At 38.6% G+C, this 23466-nt stretch overlaps 1 protein-coding gene across 3 annotated transcripts in view; it reads right to left on the bottom strand.

Moving 5' to 3' along the window:
• The window catches only part of pde4ca (phosphodiesterase 4C, cAMP-specific a), a 96959-nt gene that overhangs the window by 19311 nt on the left and 54182 nt on the right, over positions 1-23466 (bottom strand). For all 3 annotated transcript variants that reach the window (XM_055228364.1, XM_055228363.1, XM_033981821.2), the window contains one exon: positions 306-497. In XM_055228364.1, the coding sequence (XP_055084339.1) occupies positions 306-497 (192 nt within the window). The remainder of the gene's footprint in view (positions 1-305; positions 498-23466) is intronic.

Genomic DNA, 23466 nt, shown 5'->3' with positions numbered 1-23466 from the left:
GTGCTGGTTTTGTCCTGGCTTGGTTCTGATTTTATCCTGGTTTGGTCCTGGGTTTGTCCTGATTTAGTCCTGGTTTAGTCCTGGTTTAGTCCTGGTTTAGTCCTGGTTTTGTCCTGGTTTTGTCCTGGTTTTGTCCTGGTTTTGTCCTGGTTTTGTCCTGGTTTTGTCCTGGTTTTGTCCTGGTTTAGACCATGAATAATTTCTGGAAAACTATTCAAGTTAGTCGTCAACTACACAAAGTTACCAACATGATTCCTAATATTAGTGCACTTTAGGTCTGTATGTTGTAAGTGTGTGGCACTCACAGGTCGCTGGCCCCAGATGAGTTCCTGGACGGGACCTTGGGGGACAGGTCAAAGTCGGAGTCGGAGCGGTACAGGAATGACTCGCGGCGCTGGCTGTGGGGGAAGTTGGCCTGGATGACCAGACCTGAACCGGGGGAAGCCTGAGCGTCCAGGGGGCTGCGTCCCACCGAGAGACCATTCTCCACATCGAAACTGCACCAGGGAATGACACAAGAAGCACATATGTAAGGTTTGGTGTTCAATAGCAAACGGAGGATAGGCTGTGTTAGTGTTGTAGTATTTGATGATGTTATGATTTCAGATGGAGAGCAGGGGACGATTAATACTTTGCAGTGACATCATGCTGGGGGTGTTCTTCAGGTATGTCTATGGAGGAATGTTTAGCAGTTACCATTAGCAGAGGCAGTCAAGATAACTGAAAACTCAAGAATAAACAACACATTTTCAGGAGCCTGTGATCAATACAAGCATTCATGGTCCCATTTAGGATTTTGATTTTTAACAAAAAATGCAAAAGCAACTAACTAAAGAACTGCTGGCTAATGCTAGCTAGCTTGTGACTGTAATTTTATGTGTGAGAGACTTGTTTAACAGCACAAATCAGCTCACCTGTTATAGTTCAAACCAAGTCAGCACTTTCTGGTCAGATTGTGTTAAAATATAGCTCAGATTAAAGTTGTACAAAGCCAGAGACAGAGCAGTGCCTTTAGTTAGCATTATACCCCCAGGGAATGTTGATGACAAAGCTGCAAAGTAACAAGCAAATGGAGGATAGGTTGTGTTACTGTTGTATTTGGTGATGTCATAATTTCAGATGGAGGGCAGGGGCCTATGGGAGATTTACTGTTTTTGAAAGAAATCTCCAAATTTATGAACCACAAACGCTGAACCTTATCATTAATTGTTAGAAATTGGTTCTACAAAGAGTATTGACTTTAAGAATTTTGAAAAATGACACCACTTTCTGATGCTATTTTCAACAAAAATAATTTTACTTTTGTTTGTTTTGTTTCATGTTGGGCCCAAAAATGAAAGATTATCACAAGCAGCAAAGAAGTTTAAAAGAAGCTTGAATCTAACCAGGATAAACTATATTTGCTTTCTACTTCCTGTATCACATATGTCAGCCTTGTCTCTCTAAGATTCACTGAGATGCACTGATCCAGCTATTCAGTTCTGATACCGATTGCAATACTATAGCTTTAAGTATCTGACAACAAAAGATGATATTTCTGCCCATTCTAGGTTTAATCAAAGCACACATTATCCATTTCTGATTCATTGCAAAAATATGATCTGATTAGCAAGAAAATTCCTCAAAGTCTCCACTCTTTGCTTTTGTTATTTCTCATTTTACTGTGATGGTTTGAATGATTGTATTTCTAACATCTTTTTAGTAAACCATTAAAATGCCCTCTGTCTCTTGAGACTTCCAGATAAGCTCACACATGTCTATTAGGATAGGAATCTGTGGCATTGGATTCCCCACAGTGAAGCAGGCTGCCAGTGAACGTGACAGTATTGAAATGAGCCCGCTGTCTTGACTGAAGGTTTAATTTTAGCCCTGAGTATTAATGCTAGCTGCTGCGGCGGCTGCTGTGGCTCTAAGAATAGTTTAGGTGAGGAGGGGGAGCTCACAAGGAAAACCCTTCATTATCCTCCACAGGCACGCTACTGCTGCTGAGGAATCAATGAAGAATGTCAGAAAAACAGCAACAGCTAATGAGAGCGTGAGATCATCTTTAAAGTGCAAGTGACAGGTTTTTTATGTTTTTGTAATTATTACTTGTTTTATTAGGATAGTCTCCATGCTTAATATTTATTAGGGATGCACCGATACAATGCTGGTGTCGGATATCGGCGCTGATATTGAACATATTTGTGGATTGGATATCGACCTCTAACATCCCATTTTAATACATAAACTGGTATAATAAGATGATTTACCGTCCACTGTTGGCCCGAAACGTCTCATGATATGATGATTTTTATTTTTTTTTACCTTATGCTGTTTGTGTTTAAAAGAAATAAATGCTCTTCTCAGTCTGCCCTGGTAATGACTAATATTAGGTATCACCAGATACTTAAAGCCAAAATATTGACATCGGTGTTGAAATTGAAAAAGCTGAATTGGTGCATCCCTAATATTTATCATAGTTTTACATCAGTTAAGTGACAGTTTGTGGTAAAAAAGTTAAGAATAAAAGTACAAAAATACAGGAAGTAGCAGTTCTAAAAAGAATCCCTCTCTCTATGTCATCAACACAGAAAACGCCATCCAAAACTCAGGAACAATGCAACTCTTTCTGACAGTTTAAACCTTCATTTAGCAAAATTAATGTGTTGTCATTTATTTGTATTGCTCTAATGATAACTATTGTGCAACTTAGAAATGATAAACTTCACCAGACGTTTATAATTTTGCACGAAAATTTTATATAATTATGTTTACTATGTTTTAGTGAAAAAGTGCTCAAATTTGTCATATGCACTTTAAGCTCTATGCCTGGAAATGGACAAAATATGCTAATACTCATGCATGTTTGAGTAATTCAGTCTATCTATATTAAAACAAATATGGCTGCGGGAAAAAACATGAAAAAATATCAAATATCAAATATCATATAAGGGACTGAAAAACATGGCTTATTTCTATAGAATCAGCGAAGCAATAAACTCTATTAATCTGAGATGAGACAAATGTCATTTTGTCTGTAAATCATATGTGATCAATGAGCTTCTTTCGCATGTGTCACTGAGAAAAAAAAAACGATGGGACAATCGTGAGACCAGACCAGATGTAGAGAGATATCATTCTGGATTTGCCAGGCAAGCAGTAGAGTGTTTGAACAAAATGTAAACATCTCATTCATTAGCCTCTCCTCTCCCTCCTCCCCCTCTTTTCTTTCTCTCCTCCTCCTCTTTTCTTTCTCCTTTCTCAGACATTGGTGAGATGCCTGACTGCTATTACATAACAGGGAGCGCTTCATTCATGTGACACTTGAGAGTGCATCTGGAGGGGGCGGGTGGAGAAGGGGCTGAGTGCTGACAAGGTAAAACACATTTGAGAAGTGAAGGAGCATAACAGAACAGCTCTGCTCTGAGGCTAGTGCTGGGAACATGAGTGTACAGTGTATTTATGGCTACTGTGATAAAGCCATTAAATATAGTGCGATATCAAAGGTTCAGAGTCTCATGTAAAAGTCCTATATTAGGCAAAATAGAGCTTTAAGTCATGTTAGAATGCTGTTTCCTCCTAAAAAAAAAAAACATACCCCGAGTTGTTTTGTTTCATTCACACATGTTTGAGTAACCCTGTATTACTGGGCTGTCTACATCTGCAAAGCTCAAAATGCTCTGTTCCACCTTGTGATGTCATGAAGCTGTAGTTTTCAAGTTAACAGCTAGCTTTCACATTTTGTTCAGTAAAGATTGGCAGTTGTAATGATCCAAATGATTGTAATGAAGGTGTATGGCGTTTAAAACACAGTGGAGCACTGTATCACCACATGACATCACAAGGTGGAAGTGAGTGTTTTCGGTTTGAGACGAGAACTCAGCCTAAATATGCAGGGCTTATGTATTAAACAAAACACATCTCCGAGTATGTTTTTGATGAGGAAACAACATTAGAACAGGTCATAAAATAGCATAATATAAAATGTATTTAAAGGATTTTATGTATGTAAGTGGTTGGACATTTCTGTGTCCTCACAGATCAACATGTTTAAATAAACCAGTAATAGTGCACATTGTATACCTGTACACACATTCACAGGACAGAAGTGAACCTTTCCTGAACAGCTTTAGAATGCTCTTGAGCTGTATCAGAACAAGTATAAGACACATAGACTAGTGTACACCCATGGACCACTAAGGAACCTACCTGGAAAACGACAGGATTACAGATATAAGGCCACATAGTAAAAGAAAATTACCATGTAATGATGAAAATCACATTCTATTGTCCAAATAGAGTGTTTTTATCAGTATCAGTATTGAATATCCAGTCTACTCCTTAATATTGAAATCAATGTTCCATAGTTGTGTCCTTTGGCGAGACACTTCAGCCATCTAGTCTTTATGAATGTTGGGCAGTTGGAGACATTATGAACATAAACCCAGTAATATAGTCAAATGATGATTGCTAATACACTGTAATGTGCCCTCAGAGCGCTACTGTACAGTCAGACATTCCCCATTGATTTTTTGGTCTTGAGTTGCAGACTATTTACTGTTCTCTCTATCAGCTTTATGTTTGCTTGTTCTGGCCGTGTTGGCTCTGTGCGCTGCTAAAAATAGCCCTTCCCGGCTCTGCAGGCGTCGTGGGGCTAAATATAGAACATCAGGTAGAAACCGGGCTCTCCGCGCACCCTCTCTGTCCTCTCATTCATGAATATGAAGAAGGAGAGGCGCTATTTCAGGCACAGAACGGCTATATTTAGAACAGCGATCATGAAAGTACAGCCCCCGCGTTTCACACAGTTATCTCTAGAGCTGAGTTCAGAGCAGGGGATGGACTAACTTTAGCATGATGCAAAGACGTTTATACTGCAGTGCGCAATGTTATGACATTCACAGTAATGTGCTGTGGAAATTAGCAGGGTTTCGTTAAAATGCAGAATGTGGTTACTGTGGTTTGGTTGATCATTATCACAGTATTGCAATATCGCAGTTACTGCAACAGCCCTAATAATTATCTGTTCTGTTATTTACTGATTATTCCCCCATTCTCCCATTAGACTGTGTTTGGACCACCGAAATATTATACAAAATATCTCATTTTTACTTGTTTAAAGAGGGGGTATTATGCAAAATTGACTTTTTGGAGCTTTCTTCCATGTTATATCGTTGTTCCCTCATCAAAATGGGAACAGGCTTTAGATGTCATCCATACATGTTTGAGTATTTTAGCGAACTCTCACACGCCCTATTCAAACCCTCTTTATGGATTGCTGTAAGATTCTGTCCAATGCTCAGCCCACAACCTACGTCACCCATGCTCCCACACAACAATTCTCCATAAATATGTCAAGTTGTTGTGTACAGACTTGATGCAGTAGTTTTATTGAAGAGGGAGTGACTTAGCACGGGAAGCAAAGAGACGGGTGACTCTCAGTGTGGAACCTCTGAAAATATGCTAATACATTGTTTTTGTTCAATATAGCATTTTCAAAACAATAAAAGGTAACATGGTGATCTAAATATGTTATTTGTTTTCAGTTAATTCCCCATAGAATTAAAATACCCCCTCTTTAATATGCATCCATACAGAGTAAATTATTACACATGCCTGTTTTCTGTCTTTGGCTGAACTAAATGAACTCTTATTGAATGCATGTGTGGGTAGTTACAGTTTACAACAGCTGTGACAGAGGGGCCATCAGTGAGTGAGTTTGTGATCTGTTATTGATGTATTGTATTCACTGGGTGTTTAAGAAGCGGGACTAATTGCTAAGGGATTTTCCATTGGACAAAGGTTAAGTCAGCACAGTAGAAGTGCTTAGGGCGACAGTGGCTCAGGTGGTAGGGTTGTCAAAAGTATCAAAAAACAGATTGATAATAGAACTACTTTCGAGACTAGATACTCATTTGAGCATTAATTTATACTGAAAAAGCAGGGCAGAACCTTTCCTGAATAGCTTTAGAATGATCTTGACCACATAGACTATCGCTCTTTTAACAGCTCGAGCTAAGGTAAGTGGCTAACGCTAACAATTTTACACCACAACGGTTAATTTAAAGAGCATATGACAGCTTTTGGAGATTCTCTAATTTTGACTTGATTTGGAGGGATAAAACCTGTTGTAAATATAAATTATAGTTTACAAAAAGCAAGAAGCCGTTTATGAAGAGAAGTTGAAAAAAGTCTAAGTTTGGTCTGGTCTAGTCCTGGTTTCATTTCAAGTTTAGTCCTGGTCTAGTCTAGATTTAGTTTCAGGTTTGATGTAGTGTGGTCTAAATTTGAGTGCACAATTTTTTCACTCACCGGTCAGTCAGACAATACTAAAAATGGCATGACCCCTAAATAATGCCCTTAGTAGGGAATACTGTGGACATTCGGACCCAGCCTTTATGTTCTTAAGAGGTCAAAGTTCATCATGTCCAGACAGGAAGCTCACACAGAGGACTATATTTTCAAAAGCATTGTTTTCCCATGGCAGCCCACCCGTGCCACAATGTGTTAGAGGAGTGCTCAGAACAAGACCGATGAGTGGGAACATATCACAGCTTCATTCAAAAAACAAACAGCAACACTGGTGAGAGATGGGAGCACTGAGGGCCTCTGCTGGACAACTGGAGGTATAAACTGTGTAGTGTTTCCAATAGATTTTTGTTAAGACTATGGTGGGACAAATCATGTATGCAGTATAAATATCACTTGCTGCCTATATTTAATCTTTAAGCATCATTTTTAACCACTGCAGTCTCTTTGTAAGGTTATGATAATACAATAAGCAGTCAAATTTTGTTATGCCAATACATAGTCCAGGTTGTTTTTAGACTATAGGGGGCCACCATAGTTTCCTGTATGAATGGAAAACATTGCTGTGATAAGTAAACCTTTAGTGAACAAGCCATATGCAGAGGGGCGTAGAGTAGACAAATACTGCATCTGATATTTGATTCAAATTTGATTAATTACTTAGCCTAATTATTTAAAAATAAATAAATAAATAAAGTTGTGACTTCTAATCAAGAATGTCTTGCTTTTGTGGCTGATAATCAATATTTGCTAATAAGGATATTAAGCTTTTAAAATGTATAGTACAGACCAAATTTATGTTAAGTTATAGTGAAGTTCACTTAACTTAACGTATCACTTTTGGAAAAATAATAACAAAATGTATTTATCTGAGTAAATAAACTGGGAATGGCACATGGGCACACAGGGGCAGCACAGAAAAATATCAGTGTCAAATATCGCTGATAACCGATATACCATCCAAAATTTTAGCCATGACCTTAATTCTGTTCTAATTTAAGATGGTTTTGGTCCCAATTTGACAAACAATTTTAGACTTATTTTGCAAAACAGACCTTTCAAAGCTTTTAACCACGTTATAGTTGTTTCTCTTTCATTTACCCTGTCGACGGGTGTCGGATTATAACTACAGCAGACACAGCCACAATAGGTCACAGGTTACCTAATTGTTTTCTCATATTGAGCTGCTCTACTTCCATCACTATGTCACACTGCAGAGAAGGTTAATCTAATCTGCGTAACAGTTTGGATAACCAGCCGTGCCATCATTTCATTTGGTCGGTGTGATCAATGTTCATTTGACTGTACAGCGGAGGGGGGGGGGTGTACAGCGAGCGTGCCCACAAACGGAGCATGATGGATGGGCAAGTGTCAGGGGGCACGAGACACCCGACACCCAGCCTGCGTCATGGGCTCGCTCGGGAGACGTCAATCCATCTGAACTGCATTACAACTGAGGAGAGGGGAGCGGGACGGAGGGTAAATAGAGGGATGGAAGGAGGAGGAAAGGCGGAGGGAAAAGATAGGGAGGAGAGGGAGGGAGAAGAGAAGCGAAGAAGAGGGGGTGGGACAGAAGAAGGGAAGGAGAAAAGAGGGAGAGAGACAGAGGGACAGAGAAGGGGGAGTGAGAGAGGAAGGGAGCGAGAGAGAGCGAGGGAGGGAGGGGAGGGAAAAGATAGTGAGGGAGAGAGTGAGAAGGGAGGAGAAAGAGTGGGATAGAGGGAGAAGAGAGGAAGTGAGAGAAAAGAGCCGGAGGGAGGGAGAAAAGAGGGAGAGAGAGAAGAGAAAGGGAGGGAGAAAGAGAGATAAGAGGGAGCGAGAACAGTGGAGAGAGGGAGAGAGGGAGCGGAGAGAGAAAAGAGAGGGAAAATGGGAAGGAGGGAAAAAGAGGAAGGAGGTATCATCTGAACCTACCACATCATTCCCAGTACTCCTCTGTCTGAGGCCTGTAAGACCAGTTTAAAACACAATAGACTATTATCATGAGCTCGGACGCATACAGGTCGTTTAGCTTTGGCTTAAATAAACTACACTTGGATGAATGTGTTTGAGCTGTAAACAATCTTGATGAGGCATTTCATTTCCACACCGCAACCTGATCTTTCGCGTATTATCTGTCTGCAAGATAATACATCTGTCAAAAACAAATGCACTCAAATCTATTTTTCTGTATTTCTATTATTGTGTTGTCTTCTGTATACACTTATCTGCACTTAGGTCACCTGTGGTTATTTAAAATGTGCTTTATAAATACATTTCAGCAAGTCAAATAAAGAGTCAAGTTTGTGGAGATGCAAGCCTGCTCACTGTAAGGACGCATGTTTCCATAGGTTTTTCAGAGCAATAAACACAAATTCAAATCTTTCTGATTTGTTGCTAAAAAAAAATAAAAAAATTGAAGGATAAAATGTCCTCTGTAACTAAACTAAACCTTCCATCTGCTCTGAGTCTTTTGAGTGTGTATGTGGGAGCACATTTTCAGATGTCAAACAATTAATCATACATTATTTCTGTTTAGTAGGGATGCACCGATCCAACTTTTTCTGTTCCAGTACCAATGTCGATACTTTGGCTTTAAGTAACAGCTGATACCCGAAATATAATTTATTTCCTTTGAAAACAAACAGCATATGTTAAAAATTATCCAGTGTGTCTTGTAACTGTTGTTACTATTTAAAGCAACTATACAGAGCAACCTTGATAAGTATTACAAGGTGTTTTGGGCAAACATTGTCCAGTAAATCATCTTATCACAACAGTTTACAGACCAAAATGAGATATCAACTAAACCGTCATCTTCCAACCGATATCTGATCCATCAAAATGTTCAATATTGGCCCTGATATCCAATACCAGTATCATATCAGTGCATCCCTAGTGTTTAGGCCTCCATACTCCAGTCCTACAACAGCCTCCCTGTTTGGACTTGCATCAGAAGTTCCCTGCTAAGCCTGTGTCAGACATTGCCCCAGTCTAAATATACAGATGGAGGCATGCACATTGTCGTGAGGGTTTAAAGGGGTACGGTATAGCTCACTTCTCCCAAAATACAGGACCTTTAAGCAGCGCTGGTAAAGTCACTGGTCCCACACACTATTGTTTACAGACAGGAAGTGCCTCTGGGCTCAGGAAACTATCGGCCGCTTTCATCTGGACCGAGAAAGAGGAGAGATTTGGGATAAGATTTTGCTTTAAAGAAGACCTATTGTGCTTATGTCTATTGTGCTGCTATATAGTTATAATCTATGACATCCGTGGATCATTATGTTATAATTTGCACAATAAATAGTAATATTCATCTAAAAATACTTAATAAAAGAAAACAGCGGTGCCCAATGGGAGCTGCCGTCACCATAAACGTCATCACAACAAAGCGCCGTGTAGCTGTCGGCACCTCCTATGCATAACTGCACGTAGCATCAATTAAGAAGTAAGTACGTCACAGCAGTCATGTACCGGTGACATCTTGAAAATAAGTGATTAAAGATTGCTCAAACACGCACAAACCACTCCAAAAACAACTGAGAATGTAAATGACAAAGGAAACAACTATAACACGATTAAAAGCTTTGAAATATTGATTTGGCAGAAAAGGTGAGATTTAATAATGATGCAGTTGTCTATTTAAACAGAAAAGTAGGGCTGGTGTTCTTGTAGTCATTGAGTCGATTAATCGGTCGATTAGTTGATTAATTATGTTATTCAGATTATAAAGAATTAAATGCACTTTTACGGATGGTATATTGATTATCGGTGTATTGGTTCAATATTGAAAATGTAAATGATATTTGGCAGGGATATTTTTTCTCCACTGCCCTTGTCTTTTTGTGTGTCCATGTGTCACTGTCAGTTTGTCATCAGTGCATCAGATTTGTCTCTTTGAGCAGATTAAAGAGTGGAAATATGAATTTATATATCTTGCCCTTGTACAGATATATTGTATAAGCAGCTCTTGAGGTCAAAATAGTGTCCGCATCTAATTATAAAGAGTTGTTTTATTGGCTGAAAACCAGGAAGTGTATGTTAGCATGCTAGTTGCTCTGAGGCAATACCCTAAATCAGTGGCTCTCAAACTTTTCACACCAAGTACCACCAAAGAAAACATTTTGCTTTCCACAATCACAAAATCTAATCAAGTATGTAACAGGGCAATTCCAGGCGTTATCTGAGGCTAAACCAGGTCTAAAAGTGGACTACATTAGTTCCACTGTAGTTCTATACAAGAAATGATCCAAAGGAGAGCAAAACAGTGGATAAATTAACTCTAAATTAGGTAAATCCACAAACTGAAGAGCTGCCCACATACCATCACTGGTTTATGCTACACAGTTTGAGAAAGACCAGGCTAAACAATACGGCACGCTAATGTGAAATCATCCACAGATAGACTTTGTTTATTATAATTGTCCCTCTCAAATCAAACACACACAGATCTTCAGTCACCTCGACTGCCCAATAGCTCCAAGTGTAAGGTATTGTTCGTGAGTGTTGATAGTTTGCAGCTATCATCATTCCCTGGGGTGGTGAAGCTAGAGGCACTACTCTGTTTGAAGCTCTCTTACTCAAGTTACACATTAATCTGAGCTTTGTTTTAAAACAATGTGACTATAAAAACGGACTTAGTTGGAACTGCAATAGGTGAGCCGATTTGTGCTATTAAATTAATAACGGTGACACGCATTAGCCAACAGCTAGTCACTCTTAACTCTGAATCCATTATGTATTTTTTCTTGAGCTTCCAGAAAATCTAAAAACTTATCAGCAGTGTTTGCTACTATGTGCATTGTGTCAACATGGTAACTGCTAAACATTCTTCCATAGACATGCAAGTAAAACCCTCCGTAAATGTTATGTCACTGCAAAGTATCAATTGTTTGTGTCTCCTCTTTGATGCCTGTAATCACTGGTGGAGCGGGGTAGTCTTTCCTCAAATGTTCCTCAGAATACAGCTGCAGTGACGTGGGCTCAGTCTGAAGAACAAGAGCCAAACAAACAATGGAGCTGAGCCAAGGCACTGCTACAATGCTCCTGACAACAGCACTAGCAGATCACTTTACCATTTGGAGTCCCCAATGAAGAGGCTTGGATGTTCTCCCATAAACAACTATGCAGGAACAACATTGCCAGAGCTTAACATGGACTTTGAAGCTCTTTGGCTCCTGTTGCTAGTAGGGCTGTCAAAAGTCAAAAATCAGATACTAATCGGGACTAAAACCAGTATTGATACTAGATACTGATTTGAGCAGGTATAGATTACTAAAAAAAAGTCACATTCACATGACAGAAATTAAGATTTACTGAATATGTATAGTATATGCCCATGGACCACTATGGAATCTACATAGAAGGATTACCTACAGTTGAAACCACAGGTTTTACATACATTATATAAACACAAACTTTTTTGACATTAAAACTTTTCCTGTTTTAGGTCAGTTAAGATTATTTTTTAAATTATTTTTATTTGTTAAATGCCAGAATAATAAGAAGGATTTTAAAGACATTTTTTCAATACTTCAGACAGATCTGGTGTAACTGAGCCAAGTTTGTAGGCCAACTTGCTCACACATGCCTTTTCAGGTCTGGACATACATTTTCAACAGGACTGAGGTCAGGGCTTTGTGATGGCCACTCCAAAAGACTGACTTAAAGTCTTGAGATGTCTTCAGATGTTGCTTCAGTATTTCCACATAATGTTCTTTTCTCATGATGTTATCTATTTTGTGAAGTGCACCAGTCCCTCCTGCAGCAAAACAACCCCACAATATGATGCTGCCACCCCTGTATTTCACAGTTGGGATAGCGTTTTCAAACTTGCAAGCGTCCCCCTTTTTCCTCCAAACGTAATGATGCACATTATGGCCGAACAGTTCAATTTTAGTTCAATCAGACCACAGGGCATGTCTCCAAAAATTAAGGTAATTGTTTCTGTGTGCATTTGCAAAGTGTAATCTGTCTTTTTTATATTTCTTCTGAAGTAATGGCTTCTTCGTCACAGAGTGGCTTTTCAGCCCACGTTGGTATAGTACTTAGTTCACTGTGGATAATGACACACACTTACTAGATTCAGCCAACATCTTTACAAGGTCTTTGCTTTTGTTCTTGGGTTAATGCACATTTTGGACCAGAGCACGTTCATCTCTGGGACACAAAACCGTGTCCTTCCTGAGCAGTATGATGGCTGGACATTCCCATGGTGTTTATACTTGTGTTTAATTGTTTGAACAGATGAACATGGCACCTTCAGGCATCTGGAAATTGAACCCAAGAATGAACCAGACGTGTGCACATTCACAATTCTCTTCCTGATTCTTCTTGGCTGATTTCTTTTGACTTTCCCATGAAGTTACACAAAGAAGCAGTGTGTTTCAAATCACCCACAGGTGTGTCAAATGCACCCACAGGTGTGTCTCTAATTAACTCAAATGTTGTTAATGAATGATAACTGTTCAGTTATCAATATCAAATAAAATGTGATATTTTAATTATGGTAAGTACTGTAAGCACTGTTGCAAAAGACTATGCTGGCATTGACAACATGAATGTGAGTCTCCACTCTTTACCCCTATTTAACATTTATCACTATTCTCTCAAAACATTTATGAGGGATCATATTGTAGAGAGCTCTTTTGGTTTTAAGTGCTGGATTCAGTCAAAAATAAAACACTAGAGAGCAGAACAGTGTCAAAAAATGTCAAAACAACACAAAGATTTGAAGAAATGCTACTACATCTAGCCAATTTTAGGCACGTTACGATAACTGATCTAGCAAATTTTGAAGAGCGATATATTTTTGAAGAAAATATAGACAATACATGATAATATTGAAACAAATTTATGCCCTTGACACAATAACCCTAAAGCAGGATTATCTCAAAAAATAATCTAAATGTAAGAAAGTAAAAAAAAAAAAGAAAAAGCTGCAAGACGTAAACAGCTTAAGCTCTTTTAGATACAAGAGTGGAGTTTTGCCATGATGGTAAAGCTAACTATGACTAGCAAGCTAATGTGTACTTCCTGATTATCAGACAATAAAACACTTTTAGAGCTAGATTAGAATACATTTGCTGCAAAAAAGGTGAGAGTGACTGAAACTTTTGGCTAATGCTACCAAGCTTGTGACTGTAATGTAATTTGAGACGGACTTGCTTAACAGCACAAAATAGTCTCTCCTGTTGTAAGTCAGTTCTTTCTGGTCAGGTTGTGGTAAAATAAAGGGTAAAAGAGCTTCAGGCAGCTGCAAAGTATCAATACACATTTTAGTCCATATCACCTTCTCTATTCAACTGTCACTGCTGAGAATGTTACTAGGCCAACACGAGGCCCACATAGAGGCGTCTATAGCAGCCACAAACACATAGATCTATTGAAGTCCGCCCCTATAACAAAACTTCAAAACGAACCTCTGCTTGAACTGAGCACTGAACTCTTGTCTCATTGCAGCGAGACAAATGGTAAAGACATTTGACAACTCACGTACTGTTACAGGACACATGCGGGCTGTTTTGAGGCTGTTTTTGAGAACGACTGTATGGCGAGTAGGATTGTCAAAAGTATAGAAAATCACATACTATTCGATACTAAAACAAGCATCGAAACTAGATATTCATTTCAGAAGGTATTGATACTAACAAAGGTAACATTCACAGGATTGAAATTAACCTTTCCTGAATGATCTTGAGCTGTATCAGAACAAGTATAAGACCATTACGGAACCTACCTGGACGACTGAGGGACTACACAGATGTAAGGCCACCTGGTAATATAAAAGAAAGTACTGTTTTTATTCACATTTTATTGTTTAAAGAGTGTTTTTTATTATAATTGTGGTATCGGAAATGGTATTGAGCATCGAGGTTATTCCTTTGTATTGAAATCTAGTATATATAATAAAAAGGCAAACCGATAACAAAAAATTGGTAATAAAAAAATAATTGGAGCTCAGTTTGGGTGGGCTGGGTGGCGGACACAATGAGCTATTTAAGCATGTTTTACATTTAAATAGATGAATGAATGAATAATGTTATGAAGTAATAGGGGCGAGTGCATGGTTTAAAGTGAGGGTTTGGTTATTATTACCACCTAGGGCTGTAGTCAGCTAAAGAAATTCTGGGTCATCTAAAGATATCTGCTGCCAATCAATTAGACGACTAAAAAGGGGGTGTGGCAAAAGCTTTCAAAACTATTACGGAAGCAGAAAAAAGTACCAGAAAACAGTGTATTTATACAAAGTTTGAAGACAGAAGTCCTTATGTTCTAAATAAACTATTAGTCAACTAATACAACATCTACAGATTAATTGACTAAACCCTGCCACACACACTACAGGGTTTTTCAGTCTTAAACCATTTTTAAATGTGCGACAAAAAGCGCACACCACAGACATGAAGAGAATCTCCAAGTGCAAAGACTGCAGCAGAGACACCACGCACTACAGGCTGAAAAAACAAGTTAACAAAGCTAGCACACTCGTGTCAGCTGTTTCCTGTCTAGAGCAAAATGATATGATTTGAGACTCATCTGTTCAAAAGATCAGAGCATTGCACTTCTAGTTTAGATGCAAGTCAAAACTGCGTTATTATTGTTTGTGAAACGTGGTGCAGTAGTTCAGATAAATACTTTTAATGCACAGAAGGCTGACGATAAATGACACAGGAAGTGGAGTGACTATCGCTAATCTACAGCAGCTTCAGCCTGATCCCCACTGTGTGGATGTAAATAGACACACGTGAGGAACTACTCCCCTCTTTTTACTTTTAAAGAACATTTTCTACTGGATTAGCAGCGCTGTTTTGTGGACTGGGCATCATTACTTGCAGAGGACACATTCTAATGGACAATATGGATGAAGATGATGCAGTTTAACATCACAACTTTACGTAAGGTGAGTAATAAAGTCGCCTAATTATTTCCACCATTTCTTGAGTTTGTATCTTGAGCCTCTTTGTGCCCGTCACCCCATCTGCCCCTGACACTCTGTTTTATTGTTGTACTGTTGCCGCGGTGATGTTTTGTGGTTACTCTATGACAGAGCACCTTAGAGTCGCACTGACACCACACATGAGGAGCGCTGTGGTTTAAAAATCGCATACGAGGATCCAAAGTTGGGTCACACCTCCCAAAAGTCATGGAGATGCTAATTGGGTCCTAAATCGGGCAGATTATCCTGTAGTATGTGATAAGCTTAAACAACTAAAGGAGTACAGCCCTGTTATCATCACCGCTGTTCCTCCTCTTCGGTTTGTTACAGTTAGCATCAGTTTCATCATTTGCATCATGGCTGTTTTTGAGAAGGATTGTATGGAGAGATGGAGAGATAGAGAGAGAAGGAGGGAGGGAAGGAGGGACGGATAGGGAGAACAGGATATGAGCAACGGTCTGGAGGTGAGAAGAAATGAAGACAGGAAATGAAGACATGTCCAGATTCCACACTGCTGTAATGTGAGGAGCAAAAGCAACTTGGGAATCCACAAAGACACAGACAATATGACATACGGGGAGGATTGAAGGATACAAATTAATAGAAGAAAGGCAGGTTGTAGGTGTTCAGTTGTTTAGTCGATTAAATGGTCGGTGTTGTCTTAGTCAAAATGTGTATTCGTTTTATTTAGATTATGAGGATTTATATGGGACAACAGTGGGATAGCTGAAGATTTTGAATATTTGGATATTTATAAGTAAAAGTGCAGATTAAACTCATGATTTAAAAGTTTAATCTGTCTGTATAGAAATACTTGTTTCCTGTTACTTATTTCTGCATAAATAGTTGTTTTTGCATGAACTCCTCTGCAGGTGTAGCCTTGTGAGTGCAGTTTGGGTCAGGTACACAGAGGTGCGTAATAGTTTTGAGAGCTTTTGCCATGCCCCCTTTTCAGTCGACTAATCTATTGGCAGCAGATGTCTTTAGTGGACAAAGACGTCGGCTACAGCCATATTTGCCTGTATACTCTTCGCAAGGAATTCTCTTATTCCATTGCAGTTTTTGAAAGTTAGTCGCTCTAAGAAAGCATATGGGCTCCTAAGCCTGTGTGACGGGCTGTAGGCAGGGATAGATTGGAAGTAGTCACCTCTTCAGTTTTTCAGGTCCTCAGACTCAGCAGACAGACTCAAGTTTCCTGGAATTGCACCTTCGAAATCTCCCAGCGCGTTACCTCACAGCGGAGCACAGGCCAAATCTGTCGTCTGTCTAAGAGCCTTAATTCATATTACATTACCCTGCGAATAAACCTGCAGTCCAAACAGCCAAGCAGACTCTTAATAGCTGTCAGTGTGGACTTTAGGGCTAATCTCCGGGCTCCAAGCGTGTGCTAGGCTTCTCCAGACTATCACGATTGATACTTTGTGGTGACATCCTGCTGAGGGGGTTCTGCATGGATGTCTATGGCGGTTGTTCAGCTGTTGCCATGGTGACACAATGCACACATTAGCAAACACAGACAAAGAAGGACAAAATGGATCAAAAACAAGCTTGTCATCAATATGTTGGTCCCGTTTAGGTGTTTGATTTTCAAAAGGTGAGAGTGACTACCTGAAAAAAACTGTTGGCTAATGCTAGCTAGCTTGTGACTATCATTTTATTTGAGAGACTTGTTTAACAGTACAAATCAGCTCACCTGTTGTAGTAGTCAATTCTTTAGGGTCAGACTTTAGGGTCAGCTCTTTAGGGTCAGATTGTGTTAAAACAAAGCTTGGATTAAAGTCTAACTTGAGTAACAGAGCCTCAGGCACAGCAGTGCCACCAGTTAGCATCACCCCCGTTTCCCCCGCTACATTTTTTAAGTCAATTGAAGACGGTGCTCTATATATATATATATATATATATATATATATATATATATATATATATATATATATATATATATATATATATATATATATATATATATATATATATATATATATATATATATATATAATTTTTTAATTTAAAGGCCCCATGAAAAGCACTTATAAATTCACCAAGGTGAAAAAATATTTAGTTGAGTTATCTTTAACTTTTTTTTGCTCTTTGCTACATAATTTCATAGAACTTGCACCATATATTTGATGTCATCTGTGTGTATCTAAAGTGCATATAGTAGTAAACAGAGATAGAAATACATTGAATGAGAAGACCTGTCTGAATTTTGACTGGTAGTGTATATAAACTGTTATCATTTTTATAGCCCCCTCAGGACAGATGTGTTCAGAACAGATGACAGACTGTGTGCCATAAAAGACACAACACTCTTTTGTAATGACGAGGATGATGCTAATAAACTAATACATTTGAGTGAGGCTATAGAATTTCATTTTAATCTAGACAACTCTGTGGATTTGCTGCCATTAAAGTGTAATCAAATCCACCACAAAGCTCTATGGAATGCATGGGGACTCAACTATTCTTTAAAGTTGCTGTACCAGATTTTTACCATCTTAAAACATGAAAAGCAGAACTAGTTCATTTTAAACGGTCCAAACATATTTCTCACTGACCTTATGCATTCCAAGCACCCAAATGATTCATTTAAAATCAGTATTCACAACTTTCAGAGACAACAGCGAAATTTTGCCGTGACGGTAAGCCAACAACAACTAGCATGCTAATGTGCACTTCCTGATTATCGAACAATAAAATGCTTTTATAAGTACATTTCTTATCCATAAAAAGGTGAGAGTGACTAACTGAAAAAAAAAAATGTTGGCTAATGCTAGCAAGTAATGTTATATGAGAGGAACTTGTTTAACTGCACAAAATTAGCTCACATGTTGAAAATCAGCTCTTTCTGGTCAGATTGTGTTAAAATAAAACTCAGATTAAAGTCTAACAGAGCTTCAGACAGAGTAGTGCCTACAGGCAGCTTCTCTCCCCAGGAAATGTTGATGACATCAGCTAAGAAATACACATACAGTATACCCAAATACATATGAACACATATATATCACCTACTCTATACTAAATCCAAGTGTTCTCTGTGAAAGTAAAAGCTGAAAGGCTGAAACAGAAGACATGTCATTTTCATGGAATAACAATGGGAAGCCATCTAGAAGTATTCCAAAGCCACAATAACACGTAAATACTCTAAACTTATCTTCTCCAGTGGCCTTTAAACCACTTTCTATGAGGAGCAGATGTTTCACAATCATTAAAAAGTACTGACTGTTTAAAGCTTTACATCCATCTAAGGAAAGGGCCTGTGTTCTCGGCGTTGTCTTCACTTGGAATAATTGTCTCCTAAATTTCATTGTGTCCAGTTTCAGGATTTACAACAGATTCCTGTTTAAACTCCTCCGCACTGTACAGCTGTAGTTGACTTAATACATGTGCTGCCAATCGTTTAGTCAATTAAAAAGGGAGCGTAGTAAAAGCTCTCAAAACTATTATAAATCTCTGCATCTGACCCAAACTACACTCACAAGACTACAGAAATAACAAGTACTAAGAAACAATTTATGTATATAAACACATGAGTTTAATCTGCATTTCTACACATAAATACCAAGAAACACCAAACCTTCAGCTAACTCACTGACTCACTTCTACAGAAAATGAGCTGACTAATGCAAATTTCAGTTGACTAAGACTCCATAAACTTATTAATGGACTAAACAGCTAAATGCTCCCAGCCTGATGGTGCTGTGTTATATGCACAAAGGGAGTCGTTGGAGCCTTCACGGCTGAGTGGTGAAAGGTCATTGCAGTGGGCCTCGTGCGTGTTAAGGAGCCAAAGCAGGGTAACAACCTGGAGGCAGTATTTTATGAGGCACAATTTCTTGCAGGTGTGCTCAATTTGCACATTACACTTGGGATAAGAATAGAACTACTGCCTGCACTTTTTGAAACAGATGGATTATACCTCAGATCCCAGAATGAGGGCAGATATTTCTAAAATATTTCCCTCCTCGTTTGAGCCCAGTTGAGTAAAGCTGTAAGCTTTTAGTCATTTGGTAGATGGTGTCTTATAACCCTTTTCTACCAAGGTGCTGGTTCTGGACCAGTGCAGGTGCTGGTTCTGAGCTGTGTCAGCTCGGTTTTCCCCCAAATAAGAGCGAGTGTTTGTTGCCATAGCAGCACATTGTTTACCAGCTAGCAGTTAGCATTTCTTTTGTTGTTTTTTTTCTCCTAACTGCTAGTTTTTGTGATATTTCAGCCAAGAGTGACTGTTTTTCCTTCTCCATTATTTACTTTTCTTAAGTGGATCCTATAATAGGTAAACTTTATGTTTACTACTTCACCAGAACTGACTCTCGCCTCCAGTCCAGCTCTTAACTGGTGCCGAGTTAGAACCAGTTCTGAGTCAGTTCTGAGTTAGTCAACCAAAACTTGTACTTGTCGATTGATTATTTTATTCAGATTATACAAATGTATATAGATGGTGTGAGTTAGCTGAAGAATTAGGCATGAATCTTGAGTTTTTACACATACATATTTCATAACATTTCTGTGTAGATGTTTGGCATCTTGAAATGTAAAACCATTAGGTACAGCATAATCTGCTGTTTTCTTACAAGGAACCATCTTTCTACGTAGTTCTAGTAATACTAACATGAGGTCATACAAGCCTTGAAACATTATAGTCTATTGTATTTTGAAAAAACATCTTTTTCCAGTCTGGGAGCTGTGCTGAGCACAAACAGCATTATATAATTTTGCTTCAATAAAAAGGTATGATTTCAAAATGCCACACTCTTTTGGACTTGGATGCCACTTGTTTTTCTTTCTCCATTGTTCCTACTCTTGCTCTTTCTGCCTCTGGCAACATCCTCCTGGCAAAGGTCACCACACATTTATCCATCCGGCCATTTTCGTCCCCTCTGTAGTTATGAAAGTGCAAAGTCAGAACTTCAGATTAGGGATTAGTTAGGGATTGAGCCGATACCATTATTCAAAATTTGGCCTGCTGCTATGGCCAATAACTGAAATTTATCAATACCAATATTTTGCTTTTAAAACCCTTAGCAAGGTCCATAAATGTATCCTAAGTTAAAGTAACAATCACATTTTTCATTTTCGTAAAAAAATTATAACAAAATGTATGTAAAGTCTGTTCAAAAAGGGACAGTGAATGGGGCAGGGTAAAAAAATATTGGCCTCAAGAGTCAATATCTGCTGATACCAATATATTAGTATCAATACCAACCGATACCAGTAGATTAATATCAACAGATACCTATATATCATCCATCCTTACTCCAAATATTGCAGTTTTTTATTCAAATTAAAAGGATTTTTATGGACACCAGCAGAAAGTAGAACACATAGAGGAAGTTAGCAGGGGATTTGGGAGTAGATGGACAGTTTAGGCTGCCTTCTCACCTATGAAAATGTATGTTATTTACTTGTACTTGTTTTTTTGATGGAGAGTTTTTGCTAAGCGCCATGCCACGCCCTCTTTTGGTCAAATAATCAATGCACAGGATATGTATTTAGGGGGTATTACACTTCTGTGGGGTATTAATTGCTAACACGAAACATATTTACATCACCATGTTACCTTCTATTGTTTTGAAAATGGTATATTCGCTGTATATGTTGCTCTCTACGCTCTCTAAGTCATTCCCCCTTCACAGCGTGCACTTCACTAATAAAACTACTGTACATCGTATCAGGTTTGTAAAGCTGTAGTGTATTGTTTTGTCTCATGCTTTTGTATATTTATGGAGAATTGTCATGTGGGAGCATGGGTGACGTAGGCTTGTGGGCTGAGCGTTGGATAGGATGGTACTGCTAACCATAAAGAAGATTCGAATAGGGCCTCGGAGAGATCACTAGATTACTCAAACATGCATGGATGACCTTCAGGAATGTTTTTGTTGAGTGAAAAATGTTATAACATGGGAAAAAAAGCTCCAAAATGTCGATTTGCACAATACCCCCTTTAATAGAAAAAAATCTAGTGAACCTGTAACATACAAACAACTAGAAAACTCTTACATCCAATGATACAAGCTCAATTTGTGCATAAGCAATTCATTTTGATGACCTGCTAACAAATAATGTGTAACACAAGATATACAGAGGACAAGAGGAAACCAGACCCCAACTGAACCATAGCCCCTAAAGTTATTATCAGAGCACAGTCCATTCATCCATCGCTAATATGCCGGGAATCATCATGTGACCGTCAGACAGAACATGGGATTTCAACATCCGCCCCTCATCTGAATCACTCCAAACACATGGACCAGATGAAATAATAAAGATGTTAATCAGTTGTGCTGCAAGTTATAACTAAAGACCATATATTATACATTACTCAGGCTGTGTTTAAAGGTGCACATAACTTAACTGTGGGATGATGTTATTGCTTTGCCTGTAATGTTCCACACTATGGCATTAAACTTACCAATTACCGAATATTACTGTTTGTGGGCTCACCTCTCCACAGATTTGACCTGTAACTTGGCCTGGTGGCATCATGTGCAGTTCCATACTGTGGAGCAATGTAAGTAAAGCAATAACATCTCCTGAGGACAAGCAGGTGCGGGACTCTCCACCAGAAAAGTTACACAGTGGCTTTAAATATGTACTGACACCTTGTATTTCATGTTTTTTTGATTAAGTTCATTAGGTCTGTTTTGAGATTCTTATGCAGAGACCTCTATTTGTTTCATACTTGGACAGTGTTGGCTGCACACTGCTCCTTTCTCAGAAGTGTCAGGTAAGCCAACGACATCAAAACAATGAAAAAATGCACCTGAGCTATTAAGTGACAAGCCCACCCAGAACAGCTAATGCCCATAATATCAGACCACTGCAAGAGGGAAAACCATCTGACGGACTGGGACAACGCTAAGGTCTTAGGCACAGAGAGTAACAAGTGCCATCATTGTATCAGGGAGGCTATTGAGATGTGGAAACTCGCCCTCCAGACTGTGAATGAGGGGGCGTGCCTATTCTCTCACACCTGGGATACAGTTCTGAAGAAGTCGGACTGCAGATGGCGCTGTTGTCCCACTACACCAAGTACAAAGACACATCAAAGCAATATCACATGACATTTCTGAAGATGGTGGTAGAGTCCAGCCAAAACTGTCAAGGTATGAAATAAACAGATGTCTGTACATGAGAATCTGACGTATATTTCAAAAGTCTGAAAACCTACCTCTTCTCCCTGGCATTTAATACTAGCTAGACAGGATTTCTTGGTGTTTTATGGTTCTTTTCCTATGTATCGTATTATCTGTATATTTGTTTTTTGTTGATTTTTATGTTAAGTACTTTGGTCAGCTGAAGTTTTTAAATGTGTTATATAAATCAAATTGAACTGAAAAGTAAGAACATCTGTAATTTCTGTGCTCATATAACACCAGTACTGCCAGTGAAGGGTGGAAGAAGCAGTTTAAATGAGGCTTTAAAAGTGCAGAAGACCACCTCATGACATCAGTATTTGGATAACTCGAACATACAAGAATGAAACACAATTGTTTTTGATGAAGAGCCAATTTAAAAACATAGTAAAAAGCTAAAAAAACAAAAACAAAAAAACACAAGCCCTTTAAATTGTCAGCATTCACCAATAATAGTTAATGGATGAGCTCTTGTACCTTTTGTATTGCACTTTACATCAAAAATCTGCAGTGTTTGATGCTCTAAACACAATTCCGTTGTCTTCTGTGATAATGACAATAAAATCTTCAATCATAATCAAGCCGACTAAAATGCCTCATCATTCCACCGAAAACACACTGAAAGTCTATAGCTTCCATGGAACTTGGCGTGTTGACTGGACCAAGGCCCGATGCAACAAAAGGAAATGCGATAAACCATTTTTCAGTCCATGCAGACATGAAATCAAAACATCTGATAAGGACGGAAGAATGTTTGTGTAAATATTACAGCTAATAAAAATGAGTTTGGAAATGTGTGTTATAAAAGAAGGCAGGGGAGATACATGTGGTTATTCTCCAGTGACGGATGCTTACAGCAGGCAACTGGCATTGTTGGATGCAGCCACTGGTAGTACTCAGCTACTTTTACTAAGTTACATTTTTTTTAATAAAATAACAGTACTTTTACTTGGTTAATCTCCCCACTGTGAGTAAATCTACAGGTGACAAAAGCTTTTTGTTGACAATATGAAATGATTTGTGTTTCTTAGTTTGTTTCATTTTTGTGTCTGTCTTTTGAAAACACCAGATTTTGTTCATTATTTACTGTTTTGTACTTCAGATTACATTCACTTCAAATTTTAA

The sequence above is a fragment of the Periophthalmus magnuspinnatus genome, chromosome 17, assembly GCF_009829125.3.
Source record: "Periophthalmus magnuspinnatus isolate fPerMag1 chromosome 17, fPerMag1.2.pri, whole genome shotgun sequence".
Taxonomy (NCBI): Eukaryota; Metazoa; Chordata; class Actinopteri; order Gobiiformes; family Gobiidae; genus Periophthalmus; species Periophthalmus magnuspinnatus.
Note: the sequence above shows the minus strand (reverse complement) of the source record. Positions and strands in the feature narration are given on the sequence as shown.